Here is a 26,415-nt window from a genome sequence, read left to right as displayed (position 1 = left end):
ACACTAACAGATCTTAGCTTCTAAGTGCACACAATTTGGCCCTCACAGGGATGATGCCAATTTTTAACTCATTCCTCCCCCAAGTAAATGTGTAAGATACACAAATCAATGTGTGTAAGATGGATAGATAAGAACTTTGGCATGGCCATGGTGACAGTGAGGAGAAAACACATTTGAACGTGCTGTAGAAATTTCTGAATGAGTTAATAACTATTCCATGTAAAAATAAGACAAGCTCATTAAAGATCAAAAGAAGAGGAAACTTGCTTCATAGGGAATCAGTCATTTCCGTGAAATTTTGTCCTATTTGTCCAAGGATAAACATTTTGTCTACATTTGTTTAGGTTACCTCACTGCCTCACTCAAATGGTAGCATAATTATTTATTGATTCTATTTTGAAATGCAGAAGTTCCTCAGAAGGACGAATTACTAGAAAATGCTTGGAGGCCAAATAGGAAGACTTGTGGGGTTGACCTGCATATGCCCACTCCCCCTGTGGTAGCCATTTGAAAGCCAACTTTGTCTATGTGGAGTAATAGTCAACTGGAGTTTATTATGTAGCTACAAGCAGTTGGCCCCATAGCCCCAGTACTCCTTATCTTATTACAGCATGGTTAGCCATAATCACATTCCGTTCCTTCTCCATTTAACACGATGCAGGTGTGCAATGGCCATCAGACCAGACTTTGTGGTTCTATTATGGGAACCAATGAGTGCTGTAGGCAAACTTTAACTTCTTGATATCGTATCTCTGTGTGACGAGAGGATATTAGCAGGTGCACATACTGCCTGAACAGACTATGCCTGCTGGCAAGATCAGGTGAAAGGAAAACCACACTGACCATGAATTAACACTCCCTGTTCCAGGTAACTGTGTAAAGTTAAGCAAAGAAGGCTGATGATACAGTATGTCTTGAGACAGAAGCCAGAAGTTGCAAGGGAAATATAGCATGCCATCACCAAGGGAAACTTTGAATGAGCAAGCCTTGTGCAGTGAAAGACCTTGAAGACTAGTTTATTGTAGCTCTCTAGCTCTCTCTAGCTCTCTCTCTCAGCAAAAAAAAATTGCTTCATCAGATGCATGGGGAGATACATAAGAACAGAAGTGGCTGTGTTTCTCTAACCTCTTATGAATGAATAAATGTGCTGAGTAAAATGTGTGTATAACAAAATCAGTCCATATTTTACATGCCTTGAAACAAAGCAACTGCTGCACAGTGAAACAAACAAAAAAGCAATTAGACAAGGAAAAGAAAAATCTTACCTTTGTGTCACAAGTGGTGGGGCAATCTTGCTTGGAGCATTACCCTGTTTCCCCCAAAATAAGACCTAACCCGAAAATAAGCCCTAGTAGGATTTTTCAGGATGCTTTTAATATAAGCCCTACCCCAAAAATAAGCCCTAGTTAAGTGAAAGCCCACCCTCCACCATTGTGCAGCAACCAGAAGATGACATGACTGTATTTGAATAAATATAGATGGTTGTGCATTAAAAAAAAATTAAAACATCCCCTTAAAATAAGCCTAGTGCGTTTTTTGGAGCAAAAAGTAATATAAGACCCTGTCTTATATTTTGGGAAACACGGTAGTGCTAAAACTCTCAGACTCCGTCGGCAGTAAATCAAGACCCAAATCTTCTTTTACATTATCAAATTCTTCCCTGATCATATCTGTAGCTATTGCAAATAACTGAACTATGGAATTTAATATCCCACACAGTAGAGTGATGCTATAGACTGCTGGTCACCTTCTTAAAAAGAAGTCAGATAAATTCAGTTTCTCAGTAATCAGGAGAAAAATGAGGTCATAAATGGCAACTAGCCCTGAGGAATATATATATCACCTCTAGCATTTGAGGCAGCACTCCTATATCTTTTCAGCTACTGGATAGAAAAATCAGAAGGGCTGGGATTGCTCTTGCCTTTCTGTTCTGCTTGTAGGCTTCTCACAGGCAACAGGTTATTTTATGGGAACATAATGATGCTCCTTGGGCTTCACCTTTGTTTTGCTCCAGAATAGTTCCTCTTATGTTCTTCCATGTCTGTGCAACAAAAACTTAATTGGGGAGTCAGAAATTCTCCTCAAGCCTTTGGCTTGGAACATGCTTTAAGTCCAAATGGAAATAATCAGAGATGTGGGAGCTGTACGATTACCGTCAAGGAAATGGGATCAGAACTATGAGACAAGTAGGTCGATAAACAGGAAAGATGGGCCACTGAGGAGTTGTTCAGGTTCCTGAGCCAGGGTCAGGATCAGTAGCTTTATATGTACATGCCTTGCTACATGGAGAACAGATAGTGTGAACCAGGATACTCATAAAAGGGAATGGAAGCCACTTCTAAAGTGGCTGGCCATCTTGAATCAGGCACTCTAGCAGTGGTATTCAAATACTTTCTGCCACCACTGAACGGTAAAGCTTGTGGCAGAACCACTGACAGAAATGAACCAAAGGAAGTACAGCTGCAAACAGCTTCATGTTCTCTCAGCAGTTGCCAAAAATGAAACTCGTAAACATTTAATGGTTGATGTTTACAGAAGTGGGATATACAGAAGTTTCACGTGCCTTTCATTTTCCATCTTTTTGTTTACCCAGTTGGCATCGTTTCACCTTTTGTCTGTCAATAGCAAGAACTGTCAGTAGCTAGTCAATAAAAAAGTCTGGGGGTGGGGGAATGTTGCATCTGTAAAATGGTCTGGAACCCAGTGACAAATCCTCTTTGCTTCATTCATTCATTCATTCATTCATTCATTCATTCATTCATTCATTCACCGCCTTTCTCTTCAAGAGGGCCCAAGGTAGCTTACAGTGTCAAAAATAAATATAAACACTGGAAGGAGAGGAAGGAAAATAAAACAGAACAAAACAAACATGCCTTGTGGGATTATGTGTGCTCAGCTTCTGGTACCCTCCATCTTGGATTGCTGCCTCCCTACCTGATTAGCTGTCTGCTATACCTCTAACTTGGATCATTTTCTATTTTTGCCTTTTTGTCTTGATGAGAGGGATTCCCCCACTGTTTTGGATTATTTTGGTTGCTCCCAAGCAACCTGCCTGTGCCAGCATGCATCCAGAAGATTCTTTTTTGGATCTGTCCCACACATTTTTTATTGGGAATGTTTTGTTTGTATGTTTACTTATTTCCTTTCTTGAATTATTTTTGCTGCTGCCTGGCCTCACTGCTGGACTAAAAGGCAAGAAGAGAAGGCACCAAGTAGTGGTAGTAGGGAGAAAATCTCCCCTTATAGTTTTGGCATGGGGTGGATTTGATTGATTTTTTTTTTTCATTATTTGCTTGCTTGCTTGCTTCTCTTGGGTATTGGGAGAAGGGGCAATTTTCTTTTTAATTGCTCTGGTCCATGGGTTCACACAGAGATGGACATGACTTAACGACTAAACAACAACAACAAAATGTACAAATTATGTGAATGAATTTGACAGAATTCAGCAGTAATACTAGAAATCCACGTTAACAATTGGTGAAAATACTAGTTCAGTTACATGAATTTTAATGGACTGTACAGTTTATTTTACATGAGATGAGACAAAGCTTTTGAAGTGCATAATACAAACTTGCTAAAATAGAGGAAAATACAAAGTTTATGGAAATGTTTGTACATAAGACAAAAAATTGATTAGCAAATACCTTCAACATTTAAGGGCAAAATCAGTGCAACTCCATTAACATTTAGGAGACATACCTGAACTGACAACATGGCCCTTAAATCTTAATGAGCATTTACCTCTTGGGCTGCTGTGGCTTAGTCATACAACTGCATGTGACAAAGAAAAAGCCATATTAACAATTTTCACAATGATTAAAAAGGCTTGCTGCTATTATTCATCCACAGAGTTTACAGCAGAATCAAGTTTTTAAATATCTGTTCAGCCAAAAATCTTCAGGAAAATGTTAGCAAAGTTTGAAGCCATTACTTCTCGTAGAAGATGCATTTTATTGTAGAAAATTTAGAAAGTGTTTAGTAAAAGATACAAGATAAAAAGACCAGATAGACAATTAAAAAATCTGCTTTGAAGATGTACTAGCCACTAGGCAGATCTGCCCTCTAGTACATCTGTAGAACAGTACCATGCAATTTTGATTTGCTCTTGGATGTTGAAAACGGTAATCCATATGTCTGAAAAGTGTAAAATGTCTGAATTAGAGTCAGCCTTTTCATATGGTTGCTCTGATATGGAAGACACACAGCAAATTCAGATAACTTGGGAGATTTGAATTATCAACAAACAAATAACAGAATCATCACATAGGAATAAAAAGACTCTATTTGCTGAAGTTTTGAAAGGAGCAGAAAGGAACTATTTCCCAGATTTCAAGTGCATTCAACAAAGTTAGGCCTGTCTAAGGCTGAAGTCCTACGCACACTTATTTGGGACTAAGTAAGTCCTTCTGAAATTCGCAGGACTTCTGCATTAACAAGCAGGGATCTGAAAGTACCATTGACTGTGACGGGACTTAATTTCACTTTGCTGCACACAAGATGACAGCCATGGCCACTTGCATGTTGTGCAACAAACTTTATTGCTACGGCACAAGCATGATAAAACAAACTGCAATTGGGCAAAGACGGAAGGCAATATTATTTCTCTGCTAAGAGTAGCTAATGTGCTTTTGAGTCAAAGGATGGATGCATACTGGCAGAATAAAATGACCACCGTCACTTTCTAGAAATCTTAAGCATCCAAAATTTTCACTACAGTTTCCATTCAAACCATCCTCCACAAGTATCAGTTGGAAGACAAAAATAATAGAATTATTAGAGGAGAATATCTGTTTGGATCTAAAGCTGCCACTTTAGAGCCTCGTGGTGCAGTGGTTAAACCGCTGTACTGCAGCCAAAACTGTGCTCACGACCTGGGGTTCAATCCCAGGTAGCAGCTCAAGGTTGACTCAGCCTTCTATCCTTCCGAGGTCGGTAAAATGAGTACCCAGCTCGCTGGGGGGGGGCAATGTGTAGCCTGCATAATTAACTTGTAAACCGCCCAGAGAGTGCTTGAAGCGCTATGGGGCAGTATATAAGCAGCACGCTTTGCTTTTTGCTTTTGCTTGGGGATTGCCATGAGCACCTCCCTGCAACGGTCTTGTGGAAGCTCTAAATTCACCCATCTCAAAGCAAAAGGCTGAATTTACATAACTTTTCACTGGGTGGAACATGACATTCCACTAACACTAAGTTTGTGTGCATCTGTAAGCAAACAAACAAAAGTTATATTTTAAAAATCCACATAGTGAAATCTGATCTTCTGAGTTGGTTTTCTTCTTTTATGCCTACATGTTTAAATGGGCATCAGGCCTGTGATTCAAGAAATAGTTTTGGCATTGATGTTAACAGTGCCTTAACTGGCAGCTGATTTTTTCTGGAAGAAAACCAGCTGCAACTGGACTGGACTGCAACCAGAATGTGAAAATAATTAGTTATAAAACTACAAGTTACTTCTAATTAACTCCTTTTCACATTACTTGAGGCATAAGTCAGTCACATTGCAGTTGTAACCTAATGAGGGATAACTACTCATATTGTGGTATACTGTAATTGTAATTTGGTTTTAGTTACTTTTATAGTAACAATATACATTTAGCTTTGTTACTTGGGTATGTTTGGCAATACACAAAGTAGTCTGCAGGATTCTGATGGTTTTAAGAATTAAAGGGTAACTTTAGTTCCTTTTAAAATAAGACCATAATAACAATTAATGTTTAAACTTTAGAACCATAAATTGCAACTGGCTACTGCTCAAAAGTAACATTCCAAGTGCTGACTAGAACTCCATCAGCAGGATTAATTTAACCACACCATTATGATTTGCTTTGAGACACACCCACCCCAGCTTGCTCTGAATATCTGAACACAACTGAAAGGTAGTTGTTCTTTATATCCCTATTAAATTTTTTATTTCAATTAACTGATATACGTTGGAGGAAATCACAGGTTTAATACAACCTACATCTTGTTTAAAAATATAATATATCTAATTTCCAATCCTTTATGATTCTGCAATATATTTTCCTTATAGAAATTTTCATATAGTACAAACATCAGAACTACAGTATTTAACTAAGCATGTACAACATTTGGCATGTGAAGTGAACAAGGGATTAGAAAGTATAAATAAGATCAGTGACATAAATGCCATTGTTTTTATGGGGTTGTTGTTTTTAAACATACTGTAAATTACTTTGCATTATCCTTGATATTCTTAAGCAAATGAATCAAGATATATGAACAGAGAATGTGCCTCTGGAATGTTACATTCTCACCTGCAAAAATGAAATAAGTGAAGATTTACACTCCGAGTCAGGAATGATAAGCATTTGGCCCTGTGGATGATGATAAACTATGCTCCCATTGTGTCTCACTACCAACCACATAGAAGAACACAGATTATCCTGCCAAGGACTAAATTAAGAATAAATGGTGAGCGTACAATGCAGAATTTTTAAGGATGAAAGCTGAAGCTTTCTAGATGAGCCAACATCCTCAGCATATGACATTGTCTAACTTTGGAGAGTTCTCATTTCATAGCAATTACGGGACCACCTTATGGTAGTAAATCCTCAAACTATCACCTTAGAAGACTATGGCCACAAACACTTTGGCTGATTTGACAGAATCTAGGTGCAGAGAGTCACAGAAAAGTCAAGCAAGAAAAAATAATCCATGCAAGATCAACCACATGTGATAAAAGTGGTGCCACCTCCTGGCATTATATATAGCTACATGTGAACACAGATGCTAGTCAAATTGATGGGAAACTTTCCTGCCAAATGCAACTGGATGTTCCTCTTTTAAGCTTCAAAATCCCCCCATCACATATGGGTTATTCCATCCAGTAGAATATAAGAACTCAATTTGAGAGTAATCTCCACTTTTGGACTCTCTCACTACCATGAGAGAAACCTACAAAATACTTAGCCATCTTTTTTTTCTGTCCCTCTCTCTTTCCCAGCACAAACAGCAGCTGCAATCGCTCTTTGGCCAAAACCGTCAGTCCTGAGTTCATGCAACTAATGGATGTCTGCTGTTGGAGAGAAAGTTAGTCCAAGCCACTGGACTGCATGAAATTTACTTATTTACATTATTCACATATCATTATCCACATTATGTACACTTGAGTTCTGAAACTGTTAAGCATGGCTGTATCTAACTTATAGATTCCAACCAGTCTGATATTTATTTCTCTGTCCCAGATATCCTTGGGAACTGTAAATCTGTGACAGAGGCTGAGTATCTCGAACAGAAAATGGTCACTCTTTCACTAAACTACAATCGCTAGGCTTCTTTGAAAGAACCTATGACTTTTCAATGGGCATAAAATAAATGCACCTGTATATTATTAACGTGCACCTTGCCTCTAGTTCCCAACTTGGCAAGTGCCCATCTGCTCATGGAAAACTTGCTTTAACTGAACTATCATCCACTCCTCAGAAGAAAAGCACAAAAGCTTTCCTAGAAGATCTATCCCGTCAGTTTATTCAGGGATTTATAACCTGAACAGCCCTCTTCAAACAAGCCTTGGGCAACTCTGCCACTGAAAGCCAAGAAACTGAATTCACAAGGATTCAATCATTTCTAAATTTCTTCTCAAGATGGATCATTCATCATTCATAACTTTAACATTAAGTCAGCACTGCTGCCCCCTGTTCCTACCCTTTTGTATCCCCTCCCATCTGTTTGTTGTTAAAATCTTGCCTGGTTTCGGAAATCTCAAAAGCTTGCACACTTTTTGCGACCCTTAAGTTGGCACAGTAAAGATACTGACCTAATACAAAACTTGCAGGCAGTTCTTTTAGTTGTGCCTGAAGGAATTTTCTGCGCTTAATTGCATCTCTTGGCTCTAGTTGATGCTCTTGGATGCAGTGACTATGAAAATCCTTCACAACAGGAGCATTTCTGATGTGCTGTTCCTCATTGCAGTCCATGAGAAAAAAAAATTGTGCAATCTAAAATATATTACTTTCCTGATTGATAACAAATGTGAAACACCATCCAAGTATACTTGCAATCTACTCTTCCAAACTACTCTTCCCCGTGCTGGTCAGTATATTAAAACTTAGTCAGCCTCTCTGAATTCCATACATCTGATGGATGTTCTGGTAAGCTACTTGTGCAGGAAGAGATGAAACAAGGCCCTTATATCAGCAGTTCACAAACAAGCTTTGAACAATAATAAATATCCTGAGTAGTGACAGTGACTATTCGTGGAAAGGCAGGAAAGACATTTGTACAAAAAAAAAATGGAGTACCGAGCATCGATCCACTCTTCGTCCTTAATTCTAGCTTCTGAACAGAAAAATAGGCCTTACAACAACTAGAAGATGCTTATTTGACTAGGTACTGTTTGCCATGAACCATATATGAATGTATGTAATCCTTTCCTTTCTTTTCAAGCAGTTGACTTTCAAACATCTTCTGACAAATAGCTGGGCAGGTTAATTGCTCACGATATTTCAGGAGTTCTTCATTTCACTCCTCCATTCCTTTCAAATGTCTTTGCTAAATTTTGAACGATGTTTCCCGGTTCCCGCATTCTCACTTTGTGCCCTTGTAAGCATCTTGTCATGTCCCCCCTTTTGAAAAAAGGAAATTGCTCTTCAAACATAAGACCTCCTGAGCACACAGCCACCCTTACGATTGCCCTTCTGTACTGTTTTCTCATCTGAGCCTGGCTAATAATGGAATGCAAGGTCAGCGTGCCAACTGAAAGCAGCTGTGAAAAGAGTCTGAGTAACATTGTCAAGCTTAGTCCAGAACAAGCTCGCACTGTCTTCGACAGAAGCAGTAAGAGAGTTTGATTTTCCTTGCATTTCACACTATGGGGAGACTCGACAGTGGGCAAGATTCTTAGCAATGAATCTGACGTATGGTTTGCCTCAGTATTTCAGTCAGTGAAGCTTGTTTGGAAAAATTCTGAGTATATTATCAGCCCCAATAACTGCAACACACATCTACTGGAGAACGTGCCCCTTCACTGCAGTATTACCACTGAGTTTCACAAAAATGAGTTCATGGCAAACGAAGTTGGTGTTTCTGAGAGTCAAAGTCAATTTTTTAAAAAGTCCAATGAATAACTCTGAGATGTCTCTAGAAAGAAGGCAGGGTAGAGGTCTGAAATGTAGCAGAAGTAGGTAGTTTACATACGGTTGGCTGCTGTGACAATCATTAGGCTTAGGCTAATCTATGTACTAGTACGTAAATGACAATTTTAGGAAGCCTAAGGGAAAAAATATTTGAAATAGCAAAATCAACGTCCTTCTCTAAATTCTTCATGAGCCATGCAACCTTAGCCCACACACACTCATTATAGGGATGTTTTTGAAGACAAACGAAAAGCAGAAATTAGGTGGTCATGTCACTGAGCTCTGAATATAGAAAAGGAAGCAGAGCTCAGGTTACACAACACAGGACTAGCTGTGATGCACATAACAGAACACTGAAGAACCTGAATGTACTGCCTGTTGCTCGAAGTGCCAGATAAGAATTGGTTTTTTTGTCAGATTGTATTAGAATAATGCACTATGAATGATGGTAATGAATGAATGAATGAATGAAGAGGATGTAAATGAATGAGGAAGAAATAGAAGAACAAAATATGAAAGGGTCAGATAAGGACAGGCGAAAACATCACATTAAGGAGTGAGATGAACCACACAAAGAAGCAAGCATTCCCTTCTAGATGCCACAGGCCAGTAGGAAGGACAGTCAAAACAGCACCACCTATGTACAAGATCATAACAGACTTTGGAAAAACTCAGGTTTTGCAGAAGTAAAAACAAGATATGGACCTATTTTTGGACTACAAGTCCAATAATTCTCTTTTCTGGGAAACTCACCCAGACCTCTGAGATACCTAAATTGTGGCCACCTGGAAGGAAGGCTCATCTGGCATGCTTCATGCTTTGGATTGGTCTAACTTGTGAGGCCTATCCAGCAACCACTGGGGCTTCAGGGCAACATTTTTTTTCAAACAGGAAGTTAAGCCTATCCAAGGCATGAAGCCTACCAGCTGGGCCTTTACTCCAGGCGAGTACAAATTTAGGTGTTTGTTATATCTGGGTTCTGCAGGTAGAACCCCAGAAAGGAAAAATATGAGATTTTTTAGCCCCCCCCCCCAAAAAAATCCAAAATGCACATCCCTAGTAAAAACATCTATTTAAAAAAATATCAACAGGGAACTTCCCCTCCCCCCATAACAACTCAATGAGGACTGACTATATTCGATAGGCGTAGAAAATTGAGGGACTGTTGCAGAGAAAACCAGAATGGGGAAATGGAATGGCATAGCACATTTGGAATACTGAACAGTGGGTATTCCATGCTGAAAAATGTTGTTGCGAATCCCAAGTGTTGATTCATAGTTGGCATTATCTATCAAACATCATACAGCTGTGATAAATCATCAGACGTGTTTATAAGTTCTCTTCTACTACAACATACCTTTTCTCTGAGAAAAAATTGGGGATATTGGAAAGAACACAAGGTTTGAGGTCTAAAACCTCAAACTTTCAAGCAAAATTGTTAAGATAACTTAATCAGCTTTTGGTAAGTGGCGGGCATGTAAGGAATATGTGTTTTGTGAAATGACAGATTAAGTAGCTAGCAACCAGATTTAACGAAACCTGGCTGTTAGCATCTAGCTAATCTAATGAAAATCCAAATTAAACATGAACTGATATAAAAACTCCCTGAAGCAAAAAAAATGCAGACAGTACTTGTAAGTCATTCCATGACTGTAAAGGCATAACACAAATGTCATATTCTGTACAATTAAGAAAGTGATAATAGGAAAGTAACTATATTTGCAGAATAGCATCCGGTAAGAAACTCAATGAGACACAGAAACTGAATGAGGCAGATGAAAAAGGCAATGGGATCGGAAAGTCAAGTGCAAAGAAAGAATATCACAACTTCTGCTGACCTGCATGAACGTGGGCACGTAGGAGTATGCACGTGTACTTCATTTTACAGCCAGAGAAGTTTAAATGTGGCCATGTCATGAGCAACATCAAATTAATAAGTAGCAGACATCAAGTAGGGAGTATTCCTCGGAAGAAGCTTGGGTAGAAGCACATAAATAGATTCAAGCATAATGAATACTGAAATATGGCAAAACCTCATTATTCAGTATGTATCTGACTTTCCAGCTCTCTATAGAAAACTATTTGTTTATGCAACGTTTTCAGCTAGTGGGTCAAGGAAAGGTCTTGTAGCTCACTCAATTCTCCACAAAAGAAAAAGTAAGCTAGTGGATAATGGCTACGTACATAAATGTAACAATAAAACTGATGTTATTTGGTTAAAAGCAACAGATTCAAGAAAACAGAACCAGCCAGATACTGTTGAGACTTTACAGATACCACATCAAAATGGAGCCCTAGAACAGAATTTGGGAGGAGACCATGTTATTACATGGAAGCATCCATATCTGAAGAGAACTCAATTAGGGAGTCAGCTGTATCAGGCTGCAAAATAGAGGTGGGTGGGAAAGCCACAGAAAATCTTGAAATCAAACTGATTTCAACTGAGCAACTATTAGGTGCTCTGAGGAATAGCAAGGTGGGAAAGATACACTGAATATGGAAATATGGCTCTGATTTCAAAACGAGACAAGGAGTTGAACATTGGATGCCCTGGAAATCTTTTTACTGTTGTTATCTGTCAAAGTCTCAACTTCCACATGCATACCAACAGGATAAATTGTTCTTTTTGCAGGCTTGATGGTCAGCTTCTTGGAGGCAAGGCAAAATCTGTTTCCTATTTAAACAATATCAGATGAAACAGGAAGTTTTTTTTAAAAAAGGATGCTTCATCGGTAGCAAAGCAAAATAAAAGGGAGAAATTGATAAGAACGACAGAATGAAGTAAAGATAGTGTTGTAATTAGCTGAAATACCTTGCCTGATGGCATCCTTCACCATGAACACTGCTGTTATCAAGGCACCAAGTAAACTAAGCCTCTCTTCTTTCCCCTCCCTGCTACAGTTCTGTGAGCTCAAGAATCTCAGATTATCTTCATCATCTTAGAACTGCAGAGCTGGAAAAGACCTGACGGATGATCAAGGCCAGCCGCTGTCAAGGAGCCACAATGGGGAATCAGACTCCCATCTGTCTCCACAGCCAGATTCCAAAACCATTTGTCTTCATTAAAAAATGGAACCCCCATAAATGTATTTAAAAATGTAAATAGTAGTAATGACTGTACTGAAAGCTGCATACCAGGAAGAAAAATTGAAAAATGCATGAAATTAAGGGCTGTCTTTTCTTTGAATTTGCTTATGGACAGCTGATCAAACAAAACACTTGGCAGCACAGAAACTGCACAGAGACTTGAAAATGGGTCGAAAATATTTGTTTTATATAAACACCAAGTCAAGACCAAGACAACTGAAGACAGATAAAGAATGTTGTATTTCTCCTCCAATGAACTTCAATGAAATGGCAGCACTTAGAAAATATCTAGCTTTATAATATATCTTTGGCAGGATTCATATTGATGTTCTCCATTCATCTGTAGTGACTTTGGGCCCACACTCTATGCTGATTGGCACTTGGCAGCTAATCTTATGAAAGGACTGGCCATGGACTGGACTCTGTTGTACAGTTAAATCATTTTTTAAATGTCTGCTCTCATGTCTTGTGGCTATATTCACTCATGGAAAAGGCTTCAGGAGTTAACCTCGAGGCAAAATCCGGAGCTGGAGTCCCGAAGGCAGCATGTGTCGTTCTGCCAACTCCTGCGACATTGCTGGAACCAGTTGTATTGGCTCTTGCCTTTCCATTGGATCATTTCAGCAATGTGGAGAGGGGGGATCTGCTGCTTGGGTAACAGCCTATCCTCCATATTACCTTACCCGGGCTTCATGCTCTGGAGAGGACACTCCTCAATTCAGAGCATGTTACCATATTCTCTCGAGACTGAAGGATGCCTATGCTCCCATGATGGGAGTCATGAGCCAACAGCATCTTGCCCCTTCCCCAAAGACCAGCTTCTGCTTGACTCTTCTATTGTGGCATCAACACGGTCACATGAGTAGTTAGGTTTATCCAATCAGATAGATTAGGTAGCTCCGTTCTGAGGTAAGACACATTGGCGAGGAAGTCCTGCCCCCTACAGTCTGACAACTGTATGATTTTGGTGGTAAATAAAGACTTCTAAAAGTCATTCCTTGAGACATCTTGTGACTGACATCCAAGGGAAGCTTTCAAAGGTTCTGATGGCTGAATGGCATCAGGGCCCTAAGCAGGATGGCTTTATAATGTCTTCATGAGAGGGCCTTCCTTTTTCTGTGTTTTTTTTTTCACCTAGAGGGGAAACAACTGCAGTTCTCAGATCACTTCCTCAGTAAGTCCCCAAGGATGTCAATGAGACCATGAGAGTAAGTGTCTGGAGAGCCGAGATCATTAAGTACCTGAGAGGGAGTATAAAAGGGTCAATCCTTTGGGCATACTCTCTTCTAAGCCAGTACCTCTTTTTCTTTCTTTTTTTGCTGACCCCCCCACTCCCACCCCCTGCCAATGTCAACAGCACTTGCACTTATGAGAACCAGGGCTTGTTAAGAAGTAATATTGTACAGGTTCTATTGTCGTCCTCACAACAACCCTGTGAGGTAGGTAAGCATTACAGGTTCTGCTTCTTAAAGCACACAAGGAGGGAACCGTTTTCACATTCCCATCTAATTAAATGGCAATGTTCGGGACCCACTCCCTGCTTCCAGAGTCACATTCAAATTCACCGTTCTGCATGTTTGTCAGAGGCTTGCTGTGTGTTAACATTACTATACAAAACAGAGAGCATCATGCAAGGGGAGTAGCACAAAATAGTTAACCACAGAATAGCAAAACTCTGTTTGTACCAGAAAAAAACACAACAACTCCACACAGGTCCCGCAGTTTATCATGAGAGCTGTATGTGCCTGGCTGCTGGGAGCCTGTTTCCGGAAGTGAAAACAGTTGGCTTCTCAACCCTGGAATGTCTGATGTTTAAGGCATAGCACAATAGGAAATGATATAATGATCAAACATGACAGAAATAGTCTCTACAGGCAATAATAAATATATAAGGAAGCTGACAGTGGAAAGTCTCTGCTGTCCCTCCTCTTGAGGCTTTCACAGAACGCCCTGGAACTGGGCTCAGCCGAACAGCCCACCACTTACAGGTAGCCCATAATAGCAGTCTATATCTCCATATCCACAGGTCTGATATCTCCGGTTTTGTGTTCCTTCACCCACAGTTCCCTGTCTTTGGCCGGATCCACTTTCTGAAGCAACTGATCCACAGGTTCCACTGTCTAAAAATGAGAACAACATAAAAACAGCAGCAGTGTTATTTTCCAAAGCACGAACGAAATCCTTCTGGAAAAAAACCTGGACCACCTCTCTATCTTCTATGCCCCTGTGCCCCGCTGGAAACAGTACAGAAATAACAAATGTCTGTAGTGCATGTTTAAAGTACATTAGAAATAATTTAAAGCAGACTCACGCTTTGGTTGAACATGTCTGTCTCATGCCGTAACTGCGTATACTGGCAAAGGTGTTGCCGAATCATCTCCACTCTCTCCACCTCTAACCTCTCAAGTTCCTGTAAGGGAAGAACCAAGCACCTTCGTTAACAGATGGGATGGTGTGGAACCAGATTTGAACTCACATTAAAAGTATTACTTCAGTGATTAGGATTTTTATCACTCCCATTGTTTAAATTGGATTATGAGCCTCATTACAACTGTTTAAAATACTCCTCTACTTCAGCCATGAGTCAAGTAACATCCGATACAGATAAGGATTTTCCCTCCTGTTGCTTCCACTGACAATCAATCTATGGCTTCTGCAATTAGCTTTCTTGACAATGGGCTACTGTAATGATGGACAAGAAAGCAAAGACCAGGAAAAACTCTCGTACCTGCTTGGGAAAAGTTAACATCACTAAGGATGCACTGGTCAAAATCCTGTTTGTTTCTCTGAACATACAACAGTTCATTGTGTGCAGGGTTATTATATTTTATATCAATTGCATAAGGCAGTGTGCCCCTCATGCATGCATAAGTATCACTATTAAACAAAGGACAATCTCCAGCTTGCACAACAGCAAGCTCAGAATCACTGGAGCAGTCATGGAGCACTCTGTCCAGAGAGCTTTAGGAAGAGGGAGTTCTGTTCTAATTCATAGTAGAGACACTCTCCATTTTATGGGCTGCATATGGGGGTGATGGGGAGAGAAAGCAATTGCACAAAGTGCTAATTATCTTTCAATCCAGCAAAACAGTTTACAATGATGAATGAAAAGATGTTCAAAAACGCAGACTACAGAAGCAATATAGACAGAAGCATACATAATTCAGAACTTTGACTGAAATACCATTTTTTCAAGAAACATGCAAATTTCAAGTGCCATGGCTTGTAAAGTATTTTCAAAACAGTTGTTACATTGGTTCCATATAACATAATGAGGTACAAAAACATATTCTTCCGTGGATTTGCTGCTGCTGTTACATCTATCAAGTTGCTTCTAACTTATCACAACCCTATGAATTAGTGACCTCCCAAAAGCTGATAATGGCCAGTGCAATACACATAGACTTTTAGAAAGCTTCACACGTTTAGGAATTTTCATCCACCACATCAAAGAAATTTTGGGGAGTATCAACTTGATTTATTCTAAAGCAATAAATGACAGATGTCACCTACTGATGACAGATGTGAAAAAATCTAGTTCTCTGAGAGTTCTGGTTACAAAAGGTTCCTCTTCTTCTTCCTGTCTTTCAAACTGCTAGCACTTTATACTCTGCACCCATAAAATGTTGATCCACATGCTTCTTACACCAATGCACATACAAATGATTTTCAAGATGACTGTAGTGTGGAAGCACATTCAGCCAAGTTCAGCTACTCAAAATATGATTACGTCAAACACTTCATCCTCCAGACTGCCAAAAGGGAATGATATGGAGGGAGGGCAAGGAAATGCACTGTATAATGATATCAGGCTAAATCGTAGCTGATTTGCAACGGTAATGTTTTTCTTCTCATCAGGCGGAGGTGACTTCACTTTGGACTGCAATTTCTAGTGGCAGCACAATGTTCTTATAATGATTTGTTTTGTTCCTCAGGAATCAGAAAGAGTTTGAAGAATGTCAGACATTGGATGAAATATTGGCAAAACTGGACAACAGGTCCTAAGAGTGTGACAAAGGACGGCTGCATAATCTAGATGTTGACAAATGCAAAATCACAGGTGATGACTTCCAAGTACACTACATTAAATAGCAGAAGGTATAGGAAGGTACAGTGCTATCTTTCCCCTCATAGCATGTATAATCAATTGAAAAAGAAAAGCAATTTGCGAAGATATAAAAAGTTACTGTTCATCCAGCTGAGTCATTTTCCTTCCAACTTAGGAGAAAATCCAGTTTTGAAAATAAACAAAGTAAAGACCCAACATGACGTACCAGAGAGGTGGTCACCATCTCTTCAAACCACTTTGATTGAGCTTGATTATACAGATCCACACAGCGCATGAGATCGTCTCCTGAAACCAGGCAAGAAACAAAGTCAGTAATTCTTGTGAGCCTCTAATCACTCAAAAAGGCACCTTGAAGTGAATGTGCGGTTACTTCCAAGTCTCTATATGTAAGGCATCTGGAACCATGAAAATGACAGGTTACCCACCTGTAATTCTAGTTCTTCGAGTGGACCTCTGTGATTCATACCTTGGGTGATCCACGCCTGCATGGAGCCTCATCGGAAAGTTCTAGAGCTTCTGCGTAGCAAAACCCACATTAGAATAAGGCCCCTCCTCCCTTGTATAAGTAGCTTGGCGCCAAGGCTACGCTTTCAGTTGTGTCAACCGCCGCTACATTAAGCAGAATGGTGTGACAGTGGGGAGGACGGGTGGGATATGTGAATCACAGAGGTCCACTCGAAGAACTACAATTGCAGGTGGGTAGCCTGTTGTTCTTCTTCGTGGCCTCTGTGAATCACACCCGGGGTGACTAAAAAGCTGTCTTACCTGGAGGCAGGGTGTCATGCCAAGGTAGAGGCTAGGACAGCACATCCAAAGGCCGCATCAGACTTCTGCCAGAGATCAAGTCTATAATGCCGGATGAAAGTGGATGGCTGTGCCCAGGTGGCAGAGGCGCAGACGTCTGGAAGAGGTACGCCGCGTAGGAATGCCATAGAGATCGCCACTGCTCTGGTGGAGTGAGGGTGAAATCACCTTCGGGCATGGTTTGTGTGCCAGCTGATATGCAAGGTGAATGGTTGAAGTGACCCATCTAGATATAGTTTGAGACGTCACCTGGCGACCTTTAGTAGGTGGTTGGTGACATGATAAGTCAAGGTGAATGCCTGAAAGGTTGTGTGCATTGGACATAAAAGGCAAGGGCTCACCTACTGTCTAAAGTATGCAGGATTCTTTCTTGAGTTGTGGACGGTGACGGGAAGAAGGAAGGAAGGATAAATGGCTGAGAGAGATGGAATTGAGATACGAGTTTGGGGAGGAAAGAAATATCCATGGATAATTTGATTTTGTCTGGAAAAAACTGTAAATGTTGTAAGGCTGCTAAATCACTAGCTCGTCGAGCTGAGGTGATGGCGACGAGGAAAACTGTTTTAAAGGTAAGTAGCCATAAATCAGTTGAAGCTAAAGTTTCAAAAGGAGCTTTAGTAAGTTGTTGCAGTACTAGTGTTAGTGACCACTGCAGGGAAGGCGGGCAAGTATCTGGGTAGATATAAGATAGACCTTTAAGAAAACATTTTAATATTGGATGCTTGAAAAAATCAGCTGCCAGAGAGTTAGGGGGCTGATAAGAAACTTTGGTGGAGAGGTAAACTCTCAAGGAAGAGAGGGAAAGGCCGCTAGACTTGAGATGAAGCAAAAAACGTAGAACAAATGATGGGTTGATACAAGGCAATGGAGAAGCTTCAGTAAAAGATTTGAATTTCTTTCATTTATACAGATAAGTTTTCCTAATGGAGGGCTTCTTTGCTGGACAGAGGATGTTCATTAGGCAGAATCCTCCACGCTGCCAGGTGCAGAACAGGTAAGTCTGGGTGGAGTACTTGGGCGTCGTTCTGCGTGAGGAGGTAGGGTAGGTGAGGGAGGTGGTGAAGGACTGGAAACCAGGGTTGTCTCAGCCACTAAGGGGCTATAACAATGGCATCGGGTTTGTCCTGTTGTAGGAGAACCACAACCTTGTAGAGAAACAGGAACAGCGGAAAAAGGTAAGTGAGGGTCTTGGGCCATCGGCCTATGAATGCATCTCCTTGGGAGTGTTTGCCAATGCCAGCTTGGGAGCAGTATCATTTGCACTTTCGATTGACATGGAAGGCTAAGATGCTGAGAGCTGGTTTGCCCCATTATTCGCATAGGTGAAGAAAAACTGATTGGTCTAACTCTGACTCATGAGCTTGAGAGTCTGTGTCGCTGAGTAGATCCGCCAGGTCGTTGTCATGGCAGGCAATGTGTAAAGCCGTGAGGCAGATATGATGTGCTAGGCACCACTCCCAGAGGTCGACTGCTAAATAGAGGAGACTTGGGAGAGTGGGTGCCGCCTTGTTTCAGAATGTAGTGCATCGCCGTGGTGCTGTCGGTGGCAATTTGTACCATCTTGCCAGCAAGGAGATTTCTGAAAACTTTGCAAGCTCTTAAAACCGCCAACAGCTCTAATTCGTTGATGTGAAGGAGTTGTTCTCTGGAAAACCACTTGGCATGGATTTTGAGAGATTTGCAGTGAGCTCCCCAGCCTGTGAGGCTGGCGTTGGTGGTGACCTGTATTTGTGGTCGTGGTTGTCGGAACGGCTGCCCAAAGGATAGGTTGGGAGGAAACCGCCACCACTGATGTTGGGAGGCGAGTTCTAGAGTGACCCTTAAAAGAGTGTGAGGAGGGTCTGTGAGCCTCCATCGACACTGAGCCACAATGAGGGCAAGAAACCACGACTGAAGGGATGACGGCAAGAAACCACGGCTGAAGAGATCTCATCTTGAGACATATGTGCTGCACTACTGAAGTCATAGAGGTCATGGTGCCTAGTACACGTTGCACAGTCAAGGCAGGTAACATAGCATGAGGGGTGAAAACCTGGAAGTAAGGTGATGAAATTTTCTCTCTTGTTTGGAGGAAGAAAGGCACAACCTTGTGTGGAATCTATGCATGTGCCTATATAATGAATAATCTTTGTAGGTTTCATATTTGATTTTTGTTCATTGACAAAGAGACTGAGATTGTGAAGGAGGGTAAAGGTGAAGTGAGTGTCTCGTTGGGCCGTGCAACGGGAATGAGCTACGAGGAGCCAACTGTCGATATATGGCTATATGATAATTTTTTGCAATCTGAGGTAAGCAGCTACTGGTGCCATGCACTTGGTGAATACTCTTGGATCTGATGCAAGTCTGAAAGGAAGCCTTTTGAATTGGTAGACTTGTGATCCTAGCTGAAAACTGAAGGTATTTTCTGTGTGAAGGGTGTATGGAAATATGGAAGTATGTGTCTTTGAGATCTATGACAGTGAACCAGTCATTTTTGCAGAGTAAAGGGAGAATTGATTTGAGGGTAACCATACGGAATTTTGTGGTAATGATGTATTTGTTTAACTCTTGTAGGTCTAAGATAGGGCGAAGACCTCTGTCCTTTTTGGGTACGGTGAAATAGCAAGAGAAAGACCCTTTGTTGGGTTGTGAGACAGGTTGTATGGTGTATCTGAGGAGTAAATTTCTTATTTCCTCTTACAGGGTTGGAGATGGTGGAGTGATCACACGTGTTGCCGGAAATGAATGCGGTAGCCATCACAGATGATGGACAGTACCCAGGCATCTGTAGTGATGGATTCCCAGACAGGTAGGTGTTTCCAGAGGGCAGGATGGGTGGAGTGGTGTGTGATCTCGGTTATGGAAGTGTCAAAGGTGATGTTTGGGTTTGCGGTCATTTCGCCTAGTAATGGGTTTTTGGCGGGGTTTCTTTCTTTGATTTCTGAAATAAGGTGTATAAGATGTTTGTTTTGGAGGATCACGTTGGAATTTTTGATATGAGTTGTATGGTCATCTCCACTGATTTTGTTGGGGGCGTTGTTGGTAAGATGGATAAACTCCCCAATGTCTAGTTGCTGATCTTTTCTTTTGCACATTTTCCAAAATATCATCAGTTTCAGCATTAAAGAGGCCTGGCCCGTCGAATGGAAGGTCTTCAATATGTGTGTGGGCATCGTCAGCCAGGCCAGCTGTCCTTAGCCAAAAGAAATGTCATAAGGCTAATGAAGTGGCCATTGGCTTTGCTGTGGCAACTACTGTGTGCCTAGCAGAAAACATTTGTTGTTTGGCAACGGAAAGACCTTCTTGTTGAAAGGTTTGGGCAAGTACTTTTTAATCTTCTGGTAAAGATTCGACAAAGACTGACGTATTGTCCCAAAGGAAACGTTGATATGCACCCATGGCTCCCTGGTATTTAGCGACACGCATGGTGAACGCTGCTGATGAATAAAGCCATCTTCCCATTGAGTCAGTCCTTCTACTGTCTTTATTTGGTGTCATGAGGGTCTGTTGATGTTGAGATCTGGATTGTGAGACTTTGACAAAAATAGTTTGGAGCTGGCTGTTTTCCAAGGAATAAAGCTCCGGGATCATGGACTCTGTAGAGGTTATTGATTTGTTTAGATATTGATTTGTTTAGACATTGGGTCATATAGGGCTGTCGGAGGATGGTATCTTGTTATCACAGATCATGCAGTGTTTAAATGGGCCCAAAGGGGCCATGAATAGGAGAAAACAATTTGAGTAGAAAAAGCGATGATTGGGGGGGGGGTGCTGCAACTGGAGGCTGAGCGAGGTAGAAAGGAAAAATCTCTGATGATAATAAATTTGATCTATTCTAATAGTTTAAAGGGAAAAACAGACTAATAACAGGAAGGAATCCAGAATAAACTCTCTTTCTCTTTTACTCACAGAAGCAGAACTATGAGGCTCTTAACGTGGCGGTTGAAAGAAACTGAAAGGGGAGCCTTGGTGCCAAGGTACTTATATGAGGGGGGAGGGGCCTTTTTCTAATGTGTTCTTTTGCTACTGCAGAAGCTCTAGAACTTTCCGATGAGGCTCTGCACAGGCGCGGATCACCGAGGGTGTGATTCACAGAGGCCACGAAGAACCACAATGTTCCTCTAGTATGGTTAATTCAAACAACTCAACAAAGGAGGACATGTTGACCTCTCTGTACTTATTCGAATGAAAGAAGAGTTTTAAAGAAAACTACAATCCAATCCAAATGAACAACATGCCCCATTGGCCAATAAGATGAGTTTTGAAGACTAAAAGTAAGAAACAAGCTTTTAGTTTCATGTCCGCTGAGCTCCGATGAGTGTCCTCTGCTCCCATCAAGATAGTCTTTCTAATTTTCGTGGCCCAAAGATGCTAGGAAACATGGAAATGTCCAAAATCTGTGTTGGGCAACAAAGAGAAAAATAATCTTTCCCAATTTTGGACATTCAATTTTAAATTGATGTGAGAAACCCAACCACAGGTAAGAAATGAAATGGGCAGAGGGATTTTTACTGGGCCAATCACACACAATGAACATTATCAAGGATCTCAACAGGGGTAAAAATGCCTTTTACAGTTTCTATATACTTCCTTTTCTTTTTCAGTTCCTGGCTTAAAATCCATTATCATGATTGAAAGTCCTTCCCTTTTTCTTTCTCTGCAGTTTTCTGTGGCGCCCAAAACTAGAGTGGGGAGGTTGAGGGAGAGCTGTAGTGGGATCATTCTCCTCCTGCTGATACTGCCAATAAATGTCTAGCATCAGATACTGTCCTCTTTATTCATCTTCCTAGATGCTGTGACATGGGTCACCAAGCACTGTGCCTGAGTAAAAGTAGTGCTGCAGAAAAAGCGCACTGATAGTACATTGTGGCATTGTGGTGTCTTAAGTATCTCTCCTGCCATCTAGTGTACAATCAAGGCAGCATGTACTTGCAACAAGGAAACTCTCAAACCTGTAAAGTGAACAATACAAAGGCTACCTTCTGCTCTACTTTTTGTCACACATTTTAAAATGAATGCACAGAAAAATCTGCACTGGCTACCTGTGAGGTCCTGGGTCAAGTTAAAGGTTCTAGTGCTCACCTACAAAGCCCTCCACCAATGGTCTCTCTAAGGTGTGCGCAGGCATGGGTGCGCTGAGCTCCACTGGTGCTGTGCAGACGCAGCTGGGGTCAATGCCCATTTATTTCCGAGTTTTGGATGACACCCCGCCCAGCACATGCAGACAGGTGAGGCTCTCACGAAGCAGGGTTGACAATTAGAGGGCATGTTGCCCTCCACAGTTTGGGACCCCATTATTTGGCAAAGCACTTTCTCCCAAAGTCATCTAACCATGCCAACAGATCCACCCAGGCAAGGTACCTCTGGGTGGCCATGCTGAAGGAGGCCAGGAAAGCATCAGCAAGGAGCTGGGCCTTCTTGGCTGTAGCACCTATTCTCTGGAATCTGACTTCGGGTTGAGCTGTGTCTGGCCCCCTCCCTGCCTACCTTTAAGAGGCTGCTGAAAATGGTGATATTCAGAGATACATTTGACAGCAGCCCAGTATGGTTTTTCTGCCACCGCCCTGCCATTTTATTACGAAGCACCACACTACCTTGGCATTCGTACTTGAAATGTTTATCCTACTTCTGTTGTAATTTCTATCATTTTGATCCATTGTTTGTCTGATATTGTTCAACTTTTAGCTTGTTAACCAACCAGAATAGTGCATCGCACTAACAGGGCAGCATATAAATGAAATAAAATGAATAAATAAACAGAAACAAAATGGCACAAATTTTTCACGGTATCACAGACGGTCGCATCATTCAACTGTCAGATCAGTTTCAAGGACATGTTGCCATTTCCATGTGTTAAATTCGCACACTGACTCCTGCAGTATTGCAAAGACCCTCATCACAGGCCATTCTTCCTCCTTTCTCTACCTCCTTAGGGGGAGGGTATCAAAAAGGAACCGCAGTTCACAGGGGGAAAGGCTCAGTCTTGGAATTTAGCTGCAACAATTGTATTCTCCAACTTACAAACGTGTACAAAATTTGGCAGAATTTTAAAATATTAAAATTCAGTAAGTGAGAAAGTCAATACCTGTGTTCTTTTTTTTTTCTTTTACAAAAATGCTCTACTTCTCAGACTGACATTTTTCTCTAGTGAAAACAAGGGGGGCGTGTTATCAATCTAGGTTTCCATTTACACCACCATTCCCAGTTTGTCTACATTATCCTCCTCCACCAAATACTCACCAGCTTGAGTAGACTTCCGCCTGGCCTTCTTAATTTCTTCTTCTGTCTTGTTGCTGAGCTTTATCTCCAACTGCTGTGTTTTCATCTCTAAATCCTTCTGCCGCTCTGTTAATGCTTTTCGGGCCTTGAAACAAACCAATAACGATTAATATCTTCAGAAGTTACCTCTTATTTTTCAAAGATTTATTTTCTCACGGAATAAATCCCTCCAATATAGAACATATGCCTTTATTGAAGGACTTGCACTAGGAACAGTTCTTCCTGTCCTATATGATAGTTTGAGCACCACAAAGAAGATAAGAGGCACTCGTGGCACAGTGGTTAAACTGCTGTCCTGCAGCCAAAACTGTGCTCACGACCTGGGGTTCAATCCCAGGTAGCCGGCTGAAGGTTGACTCAGCCTTCTATCCTTCCGAGGTCGGTAAAATGAGTACCCAGCTTGCTGGGGGGGAGGGGCAATGTGTAGCCTCCATAATTAACTTGTAAACTGCTCAGAGAGTGCTTGAAGCGCTATGGGGCGGTATATAAGCAGCACGCTTTGCTTTTGCTCTCCAGACCAGTCTTGTGACAAGTATAAAATCAATGATAATAATAGAGCACCTTACCTTCAATGTCTGAAAGGACATTGCACAAGTAGGTAATATATCCTTACTACACAATCCTGAGAGATCAGACATTTCGCATCAGCCATGAGAAACTTGTATGCAGCACTCTCTAACTGAGAGCCATCAATATTTGTCAACCTCCAGTTCCTGTGTTCTCCAGCTAGCATGAAAAACCACCATGATGAGTGGTGTTCATGTTGTCAGGTGTAGCAGACCAGCACATCTGAAGGGTATCACACTGGGAAGACAGCATTACAGTGCTGCTTCTTTGGACCAAAAAGAAAGCTCATAGGGCTGGAGTGGAAGGAAGGAGTGGAAGCTACCTTACTATTTTTTTTCTGAAGGTGCATTGTCCCTGTCCTTCAGCTAGCTGTGATGAAACTGTTCATCACTTGGATTCAAACTGTAAAATACTTACCTTCTCCACTGCTGCATACCGACTAACCAACTGTTTCCGCAGATCAGCAATGTGATGGTCATACTTTTTCATGTCTTTCTTGAAGTTTTCGCGGAAGTTGAGCAGAGGCTTCTCCACCTCCGCTTGCAGCTGCAGTGAAGAACAAAACCAAAAGTCATCTTCACTCAAAATCTTCTAGTTCTGATACAGAAGACCCATGATTGCTCCCCAACCCGCACCCTTAAAATAGTTATAGAAAGAGGCACTCGTGGTTTTCACTGCAAGAGCAATATTGAGGGAAAGATTCTCTTTAGACCTCGAGTGAGAGACGAGGAAACTTTTTCTTCTTTTTTCAAGGGTCACATTCCTTCATGGGTAAGTCTTACCTATCCTCGTTCTTTCGCTTCCTATTCTGCCTCCCCTTTCCCGTGCACTGGACTACAAGGGAAGATACATTATTTCTGCCTGAGGCTGTAATTACACTACACTGCTATGACAATCTGATGGCACTTGTAGTGTCATAGATCTTTCCTCTGGAATCCTGGGATTTCTAGTTTCGTGAGGGACTTAGAATTATCTGCTAGAGAGCTCTAGAGCCCATCTCTGAACTACATCATAGAATTCTAAGTCCCTCATCAAATTATAGGACCCAGGATTCTACAGCAGTGGTCCCCAACATTGGGCCTCCAGATGTTCTTGGACTACAACTCCCAGAAGCCTTCACCACCACCTCTGCTGGCCAGGATTTCTGGGAGTTGAAGTCCAAGAACATCTGGAGGCCCAAGGTTGGGGACCACTGTTCTACAGGATGGAGCCATGGCCGTTAAAGAGGTATCCAGATGTTTTAATGATGTACTGTAGATGTACTCTGAACTGATAATTTACAGAGACCTTTTGAAATTTGGCTGAGGGGTGAATGAAATTAGACCTTTGGCCACAGAAGGAAGGAAGGAAAGAAGGAGACTGACTAGATAGAAAGGAACATCTTATGCGCCATCATTAGGGGGCCACAGTGACTGAAATCCTGTTGCACAGTTCAACAAAAGCCATAACTTATAAATGTGAACCGCCACAAGTTAAGAAATATCTGTAGACTTATCTGTTGCACATCAAGGCACTCAGCTCAACTGCCTATGGAGATTTCTTAACTTCTTGTAATTGACAAGAAAAGAAATGCCTTTTGCATAAATGTGAAACAGGATTTCAGGCAGTCAATGATTCGCTGAAAGTTTCTGGTCTTGGAAACAACTTTTCACTGGGTTTCTTCAGTTCCTCTGGTGTTTATTACTGAAAGTTCCTCAAATAGTTTTTATATAACAACATTTGCTATGTAACTCAAGTTTATAAAAACTCATCCTGCCCATTTCCATCTCAGAAAAGAGAGATTCCTTATGAACTAATAATGTAATTACAAACCCAAGAACAGAGCAACTACCTTGGAGGAGAACTTGAGATGAACCTCTGCTTCATCAGCCAAGCTTTTCTTTAGCTGAGCCCAGGATTCCCCAAGGGTCCTGAAATATAGAACACAGCATACCTGACTGGTAGGAAAATTTACTTTTTTATTAGCATCCAATCCTCATTAGTACAAGAGTGCATTTCAAACAGTAGCAGCATTCCACTTAGCACACACAATGAGAACTATAGCTCCTCAGAGCGTGGAGCCGAAATACAGAATTTAACATTACCTTTCCTAATCTCTCTCTTGAGTCTCTTATTCATATTCATATTCAGAGAAGCAATAATCATGGGTATCTCCAGAGAAACTACATTTCTCCAGCAGTATGGATTAATCAATTACTCTCACAGAATCCCTCAGCGAAGTTAGACTTATAATTACCATGCACCTGAAATAAAACCTCAACTTTCTTTATTTATTTTACCTGTGCTCTTATTTGTACTTAGAGACACTACGGAAAACAAATGTCTCTTGCAGTTAATTAGTAGTGTATTATACTTTTGAAATACCATAAGGGGCATTTAGTCATGAATTGAAGTATGAATTGAAGCATAATATGTGAAGTAGTTTTAAAATGTTAATTAGTTGCCATGAATTTCTCCACTAGTTTTCTACAGTGGTGCCTCGCATGACGACGTTAATTTGTTCTGAAAAAATCGCTGTCGAATGAAAACGTCGTC

At 41.1% G+C, this 26,415-nt stretch overlaps 1 protein-coding gene across 3 annotated transcripts in view; it reads right to left on the bottom strand.

The window, feature by feature from the left end:
* Positions 1 to 10,277: 10,277 nt before the first annotated feature.
* The window catches only part of GAS7 (growth arrest specific 7), a 151,648-nt gene continuing 135,510 nt past the window's right edge, over positions 10,278 to 26,415 (bottom strand). For 2 of the 3 annotated variants that reach the window (XM_072990437.2, XM_020785902.3), the window contains exons 9-14: positions 25,712 to 25,790; positions 24,298 to 24,426; positions 23,275 to 23,398; positions 16,457 to 16,536; positions 14,494 to 14,592; positions 10,278 to 14,302 (exon numbers count right to left, since the gene is read on the bottom strand). In XM_072990437.2, coding sequence (XP_072846538.1) covers positions 14,189 to 14,302; positions 14,494 to 14,592; positions 16,457 to 16,536; positions 23,275 to 23,398; positions 24,298 to 24,426; positions 25,712 to 25,790 — 625 coding nt within the window. In that variant the 3' untranslated portion in view covers positions 10,278 to 14,188. The remainder of the gene's footprint in view (positions 14,303 to 14,493; positions 14,593 to 16,456; positions 16,537 to 23,274; positions 23,399 to 24,297; positions 24,427 to 25,711; positions 25,791 to 26,415) is intronic. The other variant, XM_072990438.2, reaches the window with a different exon arrangement.

Source organism: Pogona vitticeps, chromosome 2, assembly GCF_051106095.1.
Source record: "Pogona vitticeps strain Pit_001003342236 chromosome 2, PviZW2.1, whole genome shotgun sequence".
In the NCBI taxonomy this organism is placed as follows: domain Eukaryota; kingdom Metazoa; phylum Chordata; class Lepidosauria; order Squamata; family Agamidae; genus Pogona; species Pogona vitticeps.
This window is presented reverse-complemented; position numbering and strand designations above follow the sequence as displayed.